This window comes from Diaphorina citri, unplaced genomic scaffold (assembly GCF_000475195.1).
Source record: "Diaphorina citri unplaced genomic scaffold, Diaci psyllid genome assembly version 1.1 scaffold754, whole genome shotgun sequence".
NCBI lineage: Eukaryota > Metazoa > Arthropoda > Insecta > Hemiptera > Psyllidae > Diaphorina > Diaphorina citri.
The window spans coordinates 76765-88411 of record NW_007378187.1 but is presented as its reverse complement, the minus strand read 5'-3'; the positions used below and the strand labels follow the sequence as shown (position 1 = coordinate 88411).

The 11647-nt window shown below is 32.8% G+C and overlaps 1 protein-coding gene across 4 annotated transcripts in view; it reads right to left on the bottom strand.

The window, feature by feature from the left end:
- Positions 1-11647, bottom strand: part of LOC103511796 (potassium voltage-gated channel protein Shaw) — a 61903-nt gene that overhangs the window by 5069 nt on the left and 45187 nt on the right. For 2 of the 4 annotated variants that reach the window (XM_026825452.1, XM_026825451.1), the window contains exon 7: positions 11297-11337. The exons of the other annotated variants lie outside the window; for them this stretch is intronic. In XM_026825452.1, the coding sequence (XP_026681253.1) occupies positions 11297-11337 (41 nt within the window). The remainder of the gene's footprint in view (positions 1-11296; positions 11338-11647) is intronic. 4 annotated transcript variants of the gene reach the window in all.

The window sequence follows — 11647 nt, the reverse complement described above, 5'->3', positions numbered from 1 at the left end:
GAAGGGGAGAGAGAGAGAGAGAGAGAGAGGAGAGAGAGAGAGAAGAAGGAGGGAGAGAGGAACAATGGAGGAGAGGAACGGTACAACATTTTGAACAATGCCTTTTCTTCAATATTTTATGCGAACCAGTCTTTGTTCTCTTTCCAATTTTCTCCAGATGTTAAAATATTAATATCTACATTAATAATAGATATTTATAGTCTAGGTAAGTAGATACACTATGTATAGTTAGTTGCATACTAGAGCACTATAAAAGATAATAATATTGTTTCCCATGTTCTTGTAGCTTTTTGAAACTCCACACAATATCTTGGGGGGGAAAAAGTTAAAAAGTTCCATCCCCAAAGTACTTCTAGAATGGAGAAAATCACCCATGTGTACAAAATTGGTGCAAGATATTCAGACAGTAGGTACCTTGATTGATTGTTGCGAGGGGTTTTGTAATGATGGCTTTGGCTTGAAAGTTTTGACTTGCTGTTTTTACATGTTTCTTGTTTCTTCCCTTCTGTTCTGAGTGAGAGTTTTCACAATATTGACAAGTTGTGATTTTTGATCCCTATAGCCTTATTTCAGACATTCCTCTAGCTAAACATTAACAATATTGCAATAATAATGTTTTTAAAAGGGGACAAATTGTCATATTTGAAGGGACTTTTCAGAAGACCTGTTTAGAAGACCTATTTAGACTGACTGCTGATGCTGGGACATTTCAGTCCCACATGCATAGGCCTACATGAGATGTATTCCTGCCCCTTATCGATGACATTAATGTGCACACTTTTGGTTCATCCCATATAGGAAGGTTTTGTTTCTACTTCTGTTTCTTTACAGTTGCATACTAGAGCACTATAAAAGATAATAATATTGTTTCCCATGTTCTTGTAGCTTTTTGAAACTCCACACAATATCTTGGGGGGAAAAAGTTAAAAAGTTCCATCCCCAAAGTACTTCTACAAGGGAGAAAATCACCCATGTGTACAAAATTGGTGCAAGATATTCAGACAGTACCTTGATTGATTGTTGCGAGGGGTTTTGTAATGATGGCTTTGGCTTGAAAGTTTTGACTTGCTGTTTTTATATGTTTCTTGTTTCTTCCCTTCTGTTCTGAGAGAAAGTTTTCACAATATTGACAAGTTGTGATTTTTGATCCCTATATAGCCTTATTTCAGATATTCCTCTCGCTAAACATTAACAATATTGCAATAATAATGTTTTTAAAAGGGGACAAATTGCCATATTTGAAGGGACTTTTCAGAAGACCTATTTAGACTGACTGCTGATGCTGGGACATTTCAGTCCCATGCATAGGCCTACATGAGATGTATTCCTGCCCCTTATCGGTGACATTAATGTGCACACTTTTGGTTCATCCTATAAAGGAAGGTTTTGTTTCTACTTTTGTTTCTTTAAGACAGAACGACAATATTGAAATGCAGATGAAAAACACAGACACCACTCCGATGATCTGGGGACAAAATGAGAACAAGCAAAACAATTAGGTAGTTATCTATACATCCTCACTTATGTACCTTTGAAAGTAATTTCTGCAACCAAAGGACTGTTTTTTCTTTCTCATGAAAAAATTTAGACTACCTAAATTTGGTTTGACATTATTTAAGTTTCTTTAATTTTAGTCATCTGCTGACTGCTGACCTCTACTCATTCAGTATTTCTCATTTCTGCTTTTCCATCGGACTCATTTGTTTGCTTTCAGCTTTCATGTCATTTCTAATACTATCTACCTTCCATTGGTTCTACCTTCCATTGGTATATGTACTCTATGTAAATACATAGAAATACATAGAGTACCTCTACTGCCGTGCTAAGCGAAAACGCCGTATGTCAAAAACCCCTACTTTCGGGAAATCAAGTTTAAATAATTCAATCTATACGGCAAACATACGTTTTTGACATACCTACGGCAACACGTTTTAGTGGTTTTTAAGGGGATTAGGATAAAGAAAAAAAATATAGGATCAAAATTTAGGATCTTGTAGCTTGGAAACGATGACAGGTTGATTTTAAGATGATAGTATTGACGTTTGATTTGCCAGATCAGGTAACTCAATATGACCTATAATATGTGAACTGAAAGATGGTCTGTTGGATATAGCGAAATATCTTATCAGGAAATTTAGATACTTTAAAGGAGGAGTAGTTAATGATTTGCATCAATCACTAAAGGAAAAGCTATAAGGAGGAGTAGCACAGCATGAGTCAAATAGAAAGTATACATTGTGGGAACATGATTCTAATGAGGGGGGAAAAGTATATGAAAACAGATTGGGATTAAAGAAAAGGCCTAATACTAATATGGAATAAAGGAAATATTATTACAATAGCTAGACTTGTGAGCGAATGAGAGGAAAAAAATAGATTTTTGAACTCGAAATTTAAATTCTATCCTATCTTGGAAAATCGATGGAATCTTGGAAAATCCTGACCTGTCTTCCCATATCTGAGGAGACAAAAACAACACAGAAGATCAAAGCTCGCTTCTAGTTCTTCCTCTTGAAGTCATTGTCTTGGACGAGGGCTACCTTATATCCTTTAGGAAGTATTGCTTTCGAAGTGGTTGGACAGTCTCTGGACAGTTGAAGAGTTTCTCATTTGAAGCACAGACAAATAACTTCAAATAATAATTATCTATCTCCGTATATTTACTGCTATAGGCGGCACATATCAAAGGGCTTTTGTTTTAACCATAAGTAATGTATGTCTTATAAAGTGGGACAACCAGGGCATGAAGTTTTAATAAAAGGCCATTGCTTTCTTATAAATAACTTGAGTCTAGCATACCTACTTACCAATATTTTTGTGCTCTATGAGAAGTAATGATTGTGTTTTGCAAAGAAATCTATCATTAAGATATAGGTATGTAGAAATCAAGCTGAAATTGAAAATGTCGCCATTGATCTGTAAAATATTAGTAAAAACTTCTAATAATATGTTTTCAAGCGGTTCCCAAAATATGAGTCAAAAGTGGCCATAGTTTCGGAACCACTTCAAAACATATCGGTCTTAAACAGCTCAGTTTAGTGTCGAAACTGAAATGGACCGTAAAATTTGACCTTTACGCTTCATATGTTTTCAAGCGGTTCCCAAAATATGAGTCAAAAGTGGCCATAGTTTCGGAACCACTTCAAAACATATCGGTCTTAAACAGCTCAATTTAGTGTCGAAACTGAAATGGACCGTAAAATTTGGCCTTTTTTATAAAAACATTAAAATGGTATAATGCTATGATTCTTATGAAAATATTGCGTATACAAGCATGAAAATCTAGTTTGTTTCTACAATACACAGCTGCACACTAGCATGTAATGTTAAACAATGCACAAACACAGTTCATGAGTTCGTATTATGTACCTACATACATGAACGAATAGATTTTCCATTAACATGAACAGAGGGAACAAATCTGAGTACAATGTTTTTCTTTAAATAAAATGTATTTCCCAGCAGATTTTTTCTTTAATTCTATCTTCCCAAAACATCTCAAACAATGAATTCATATTTAAATAAACAAATCGAAACCTCCTCCTCCTCCTCCTCCTCGCTTTCTCTTCCTACAATCGCTTTCGAAAGCTCTCGTCTTATATTTTCCTTTCACAATTCCACATTATTTATTATTATTTTTTTTTTTTTATTCGAACAAATTTATGGAAAAATTCAACTTATAAATTTGATTATCTCTATTCTACTGCAGGGTAGTAACCCTTTGGGCTATTGAGTTATTAGAACACCAGTAGGAATTAAAAGTAGGGATTCTAAATAATAAAAGAGCATTAACCCATGAATAATTTTATATTAATCACTGTGAGAATTCTTATTAAATTTATGTTTTTATCAGTGTCTCGGTAGAGGTAGGTATCATGTGGGAATATTAGATGATTAAAAGTTTTAGTTATCGTCATCACAAAAAGCAGACCATTAAGCATACAAAGGGCTAAAAAACATTGCAGTCAGCGTAACTTGTCTTTTTTTTAGATTCAGTGGTGACTGCTGAAATTTCATGTACCTAGGTTTTAGTTGATTTTTGTATTAAGCACACAGGTTTTAGCTGAATTTTAGAATCCACGAAAGAGGAAAAAACTAAAAGAATTAGGTAATATTCATAAGCAGGTAAAAAAAACTCGCTTTGGCCAGAGATAAGATTTTGACACTTAGTTAACTGTAGGACTATTAAAATGGGTGTAGTAAAAAACAAAAGGTAATCCCATAAAATAAACGCTTACGTCACACCACTGATTTCATTTATATTTCTCAAATTGAGTTAAATATTTCCCAGATAAAAATTCAATTATGTTTGTCACTGTCACTATACACCCTCCTTCTCAACTGATAAGGTCCGTTCCCGGAACGGCTGTGGCCTTCTCCTATCCTGTCTTTTTTCTTCGCTTTCGGGACAAAAATCTTCCACATTTCAACACCAAATATCTGTTTGAAGTTGAAGTTTAAAATGCTTAAATATTTTGCTTTCGTTTTCCACCATCCACCGTACGAGGCCACGAGCACAGAATTTAATCGTGGTTAACATTTATCTGGCTCACATGGCTCACATTAAATAACAATAATTTAAATTAATTATTTATCGCCATCATCACGCTCAAATTCGTTCTACGGTGGAGAGATAGGAATTAAATAAACATTTAAAACACACATAACTCGTTAGCATGATGCTCTACATGAGAGGTTCCTAATTTGTGAAGTATTTTTAGTGGTAGGTACGCAAAGACATTTGAAAACCCAATTTTTATGGTTTATCGCGAAATACGGAAAACAAATTTGGTAACCCTAGTTGGGAGAGAAAAATATATATATATATATAATTCGTGCATTAAAAAATCGTTGTGACATCGTACAACAATTAACAAAAAAATTTCGCCTGCGGCCCTATAATGTCTATTTAAATCCCAAACCACACAAGTTTGATGTTTGGTGGTACGCCAAAAGAACTGTGTCAGGTGGTACACAGTACTCGAAAGTTTGGGAACCCCTGCTCTACATGGTTCTGACTTTTCCACCAGTTTTTTATATATATATATAATTCGTGCATTAAAAAATCGTTGTGACATCGTACAACAATTAACAAAAAAATTTCGCCTGCGGCCCTATAATGTCTTTATTTAAACCCCAAACCACACAAGTTTGATGTTTGGTGGTACGCCAAAAGAACCGTGTCAGGTGGTACACAGTACTCAAAAGTTTGGGAACCCCTGCTCTACATGGTTCTGACTTTTCCACCAGTTTTTTCCCCCGTGTGTTCTGAGCGTGAAATTTATCATCAAGCTTTCAAGAGCAAGCATAAGTTTTTATTATAATTAATTTAATGCAAGGTATGTACTTCTGTAGTTATACATGTGTACTCGTACTGTGTACATAAAGTTAGTATCAGTTACCTATAAGTAAAAAAAAAAGTTACCTTTATGTAGTTCTAACTTAAAGGTACCTACCTATGTACGTATATGTATATCTATACTAATGCAAGGTATGTACTTCTGTAGTTATACATGTGTACTCGTACTGTGTACATAAAGTTAGTATCAGTTACCTATAAGTAAAAAAAAGTTACCTTTATGTAGTTCTAACTTAAAGGTACCTACCTACATATGTAAGTATATGTATATCTATAGCTAATTTATTACCTAGCTATGAATAATGAATTTTATATAGGAACATGAATTAATTGATATTAAATTATTTCACCAGAAATAGTTCGAAACATTGGATTCACCGAATCCTCTCCTGTAAAGGGTTTGCGCTTTGCGAGATTAAAATACATAATCTCACAGCAATTTACCCAATTACTATAGTTAATCTGGATCACAGTGATATGAAACTTTGATGAAAATATTCCCAAGATATCAAAATTATCAAAGCCCCTTTTTGTATGATCACAGGAGTTTCAGGATTCCAAAGCAATATCTATATCATAGATTATCTAAATCTAAACTATTCCCCCTATAGATCATATTGGTAATTTTGCAGCACGAGGCTATTGAAAAGCTTCAAACTTTGCATCCCCTATTGTGTATAAAAGTTTTTAAAGAAAGACGTCTTTGAAAATCAAAGTTGAGCACAATAGTGCGACAAATTTAGTAAGGAGCCTTAAGGAGGGACATATACAAAAAGGAACTAGGTAAGCAGCTAAAAACCTACAAAAGGAAAGGATAAGAAACTAAGGACATACAAAAAGTAACGGGTGAATCCTCTTCCTATATGTTCTTCAATATCTATACCTAATTTATTACCTAGCTATGAATAATGAATTTTATATAGGAACATGAATTAATTGATATTAAATTATTTCACCAGAAAAAGTTCGAAACATTGGATTCACCAAATGGTCCGTATTTAGACTGTTTTTGCAGGAGCTGACTATATTTTAGTGTGCACTCAGCCTTGTGAGAAAAACAAACTAAGGAAGTGGATGAAATTCCAACAAAAAGACGAGGCATGAAATGAGCTTCTAGATCTTCAAACCAGTCAAAGTTAATGTGCCTCTCATATGAAAAGGAAGATTGTAAAACACTTCTAAAAGTATCCAATTCAACCTCTCCTGTAAAGGATTTGCAAGATTAAAATACATAATCTCACAGCAATTTACCCAATTACTATAGTTAATCTGGATCACAGTGATATGAAACTTTGATGAAAATATTCCAAGATATCAAAATTATCAAAGCCCCTTTTTTGTATGATCACAGGAATTTCAGGATTCCAAAGCATATCTATATCATGGAATATCTAAATCTAAACTATTCCCCCTATAGATCATATTGGTAATACCCAATTGTGTTCTATCTTCACAAATTTTGCAGCACGAGGCTATTGAAAAGCTTCAAACTTTGCATCCCCTATTGTGTATAAAAGTTTTCAAAGAAAGACGTCTTTGAAAATCAAAGTTGAGCACAATAGTGTGACAAATTTAGTAAGGAGCCTTAAAGAGGGACATACAAAAAGGAACTAAGCAACTAAAAACCTACAAAAGGAAAGGATAAGAAACTAAGGACATACAAAAAGTAACGGGTAAATCCTCTTCCTATGTTCTTCAGGATTTAGGATGCATAGTGAAAACTTTGTCTGGTAGAGAGTTTTTCAAACTTTTGTTTGAACTTGATATAGGGGAGATGATTCGTCTCACTAATATAGTTAGATGTCCCTTTTTTGCGAAGGCTGTTTGGAAAAGTCAGTAGACCTAGAATGAATGGAAATATTTACTCTGGTAGAGAGTTTTTCAAACTTTTGTTTGAACTTGATATAGGGGAGATGATTCGTCTCACTAATATAGTTAGATGTCCCTTTTTTGAGAAGGCTGTTTGGAAAAGTCAGTAGACCTAGAATGAATGGGAATATTTAATTTAATCTACAAAGTTATTATTAATTAATTATTCATAATAGGTAGTTATAACAAATTACCTACTATTGTTCTTATTCTCAGAAGGGCATGTTCTCGAGCGTAATTTCAAGGTCTAGAAAGTTCAAATTTCGACTTCTCAGAAAGAGAGAGAAAAAAAAAAGAATTTTTGAACATCTTATTTTAAGATGAAGCAATGTTAAGGTAGGAATATAAAATAGTAAAGAGAGACAAAGAAGGAGAGGGAGGGAGAGAGAGAGAGAGAGAGAGAGAGAGAGAGAGAGAGAGAGAAAGAGAGAGAGAGAGAGAGAGAGAGAGAGGAGAGAGAGAGAGAAGAAGGAGGGAGAGAGGAACAATGGAGGAGAGGAACGGTACAACATTTTGAACAATGCCTTTTCTTCAATATTTTATGCGAACCAGAGTCTTTGTTCTCTTTCCAATTTTCTCCAGATGTTAAAATATTAATATCTACATTAATAATAGATATTTATAGTCTAGGTAAGTAGATACACTATGTATAGTTAGTTGCATACACCATTTGGCTTTTTTTTTTTTTTTTTTTTTTTTTTTTTGACATACCTACGGCGTTTTTGCTTAGCACGGCAGTATAGTATACCTGCTACCCCTATCAATTTCTCTCAATTCAAAGTTCAATACTCTAATTGCGTTAATTAATATGGGGCAGGACCAGCGAAATAATTAATACACTCAAAATTCTACAGGGATTTTATTTACTCTCGTAGTTTCAGTACAGGGCAAATAAACAAATTAACACGGGCTCTGTATTTACCTACATAATTGGAGCCCTCATATTGGTACATAATTATGTACCTAAGTCAATATTGGAAAACATGATAGGACTAATGGCTGTTCAATGTACGTAGGGTTTTGATTAAATAAAAATAATCGAGGTAAATGCGGTATATCCTAATCATTCCTACATAATCATGTAGATATACATTTTCACTAAGTTTAGGGTCTCAAAATACACATAGGAAAGGATTCCTTCATGAAGATGAAAATATATTTACCTAATTATATGTAAGTATTTTATATTGACCTATATATTATTATTTCATTACAACTTTGAACATCGATCATTCCATACCCACCAACATTACCTACGTAGGTAAGTAGGTATAATTGTATGTCTTACCATGTAGGTATAATGGAAAATATTATTATGAGTATAAGCTCAAGAGAGGGGAGAAGCTATGAGTAAACACCTAACTTATCAAGAGAACCAGGTAGGTACAAGCAAATAGGAAGAAAAAATGAAGATATTTCGTGATAGGAAACACTAAACTAAAAGCTACAACGAGGTTAATCTAATGCTTTTGTTTATGTTATTTTGAAAATGAGAAAAACTCTAATCGGTATGAAGCTACTTACCTACTGAATTGTCATGCAAATTTTGTAAAAACATCCAAACAAAAAGATCATAAAGAGAATAATTCCATACCCACCAACATTACCTACGTAGGTAAGTAGGTATAATTGTATGTCTTACCATGTAGGTATAATGGAAAATATTATTATATGAGTATAAGCTCAAGAGAGGGGAGAAGCTATGAGTAAACACCTAACTTATCAAGAGAACCAGGTACAAGCAAATAGGAAGAAAAAAAATGAAGATATTTCGTGATAGGAAACACTAAACTAAAAGCTACAACGAGGTTAATCTAATGCTTTTGTTTATTTTATTTTGAAAATGAGAAAAACTCTAATCGGTATCTACTTTCCTACTGAATTGTCATGCAAATTTTGTAAAAACATCCAAACAAAAAGATCATAAAGAGAAAAAAAAAATGCAACCAAAGAATTAAACTCTACGTTTTTCAAAACTAAAAAAGAAATAAATAAAAAAACTAAAACTAGGTACTTAGACTATAAAAATGTGCTATGTTTCTCTATGTTCTACTTTCAGGTAACTAAAAAAGAAATAAATAAAAAAACTAAAACTAGGTACTTAGACTATAAAAATGTGCTATGTTTCTCTATGTTCTACTTTCAGGTACCTACTTTTTTTTATTTATTTTACCTAAACTCCAAGAAAGTTACGTTTGATATTTTTTTCATTCTCTGGAAGCAAAAAACCAAGACAATAGCAAGCGTTAAAGCCAAATAAAAGGTAAATGTGAACATGTTCCAACACAACCATTGCCACAGATAAATAGGAAAAGATGATTGCTAGGGAAAGTATTTGTAGTGGGGCAGTGAAAGTGTTGAAAACAAAAATAAAATGTGTGAATAAAATCAAGCTGAAATTGAAAATGTCGCCATTGATCTGTAAAATATTAGTAAAAACTTCTAATTAGCAAAAAACCAAGACAATAGCAAGCGTTAAAGCCAAATAAAAGGTAAATGTGAACATGTTCCAACACAACCATTGCCACAGATAAATGGGAAAAGATAATTGCTAGGGAAAGTATTTGTAGTGGGGCAGTGAAAGTGTTGAAAACAAAACTAAAATGTGTGAATAAAATCAAGCTGAAATTGAAAATGTCGCCATTGATCTGTAAAATATTAGTAAAAACTTCTAATATGGTAATACATAGTGGATAAAATACTTATTAAAAATTTCTATCCACTAATGTCTTAAAAGTATATAAGTGATGTGATGAGTGATTGAATTGCTAATTTGGTAATACATAGTGGATAAAATACCTATTAAAAATTTAAAATATCTATCCACTAATGTCTTAAAAGTAAGTGATGAGATGAGTGATTGAATTAGACTACCAGGTGCGAAGAGCTTTAGGCATTTTTGAAACTATGAAGATCAGTGTAAAAGGCCTTCAAAAGTAAAGACACAAAGATATAGAAAAAATGTCCTAGTGTGAAAAATTTAATCTAAAAATAGCGAACCATTTGGCACCAAAAATCGATTTTTTTTTTTTTTTTTTGACATACCTACGGCGTTTTTGCTTAGCACAACAGTATAGTATACCTGCTACCCCTATCAATTTCTCTCAATTCAAAGTCCAATACTCTAATTGCGTTAATATGGGGTAGGGCCAGCGAAATAATTAATACACACAAAATTCTACAGGGATTTTATTTACTCTCGTAGTTTCAGTACGGGGCAAATAAACAAATTTACACGGGCTCTGTATTTACCTACATAATGGGAGCCCTCATATTGGTACTTAATTATGTACCTAAGTCAATATTGGAAAACAGGATAGGACTAATGGCTGTTCAATGTACATGGGGTTTTGATTAAATAAAAATAATCGAGGTAAATGCGGTATATCCTATACATTCCTACATAATCATGTATACATTTTCACTAAGTTTAGGGTCTCAAAATACACATAGGAAAGGATTCCTTCATGAAGATGAAAATATATTTACCTAATTATATGTAAGTATTTTATATTGACCTATATATTATTATTTCATTACAACTTTGAACATCGATCATTCCATACCCACCAACATTACCTACGTAGGTAAGTAGGTATAATTGTATGTCTTACCATGTAGGTATAATGGAAAATATTATTATGAGTATAAGCTCAAGAGAGGGGAGAAGCTATGAGTAAACACCTAACTTATCAAGAGAACCAGGTAGGTACAAGCAAATAGGAAGAAAAAATGAAGATATTTCGTGATAGGAAACACTAAACTAAAAGCTACAACGAGGTTAATCTAATGCTTTTGTTTATGTTATTTTGAAAATGAGAAAAACTCTAATCGGTATGAAGCTACTTACCTACTGAATTGTCATGCAAATTTTGTAAAAACATCCAAACAAAAAGATCATAAAGAGAAAAAAAAAAAATGCAACCAAAGAATTAAACTCTACGTTTTTCAAAACTAAAAAAGAAATAAATAAAAAAACTAAAACTAGGTACTTAGACTATAAAAATGTGCTATGTTTCTCTATGTTCTACTTTCAGGTAGGTACCTACTTTTTTTTATTTATTTTACCTAAACTCCAAGAAAGTTACGTTTGATATTTTTTTCATTCTCTGGAAGCAAAAAACCAAGACAATAGCAAGCGTTAAAGCCAAATAAAAGGTAAATGTGAACATGTTCCAACACAACCATTGCCACAGATAAATAGGAAAAGATTATGATTGCTAGGGAAAGTATTTGTAGTGGGGCAGTGAAAGTGTTGAAAACAAAACTAAAATGTGTGAATAAAATCAAGCTGAAATTGAAAATGTCGCCATTGATCTGTAAAATATTAGTAAAAACTTCTAATTTGGTAATACATAGTGGATAAAATACCTATTAAAAATTTAAAATATCTATCCACTAATGTCTTAAAAGTAAGTG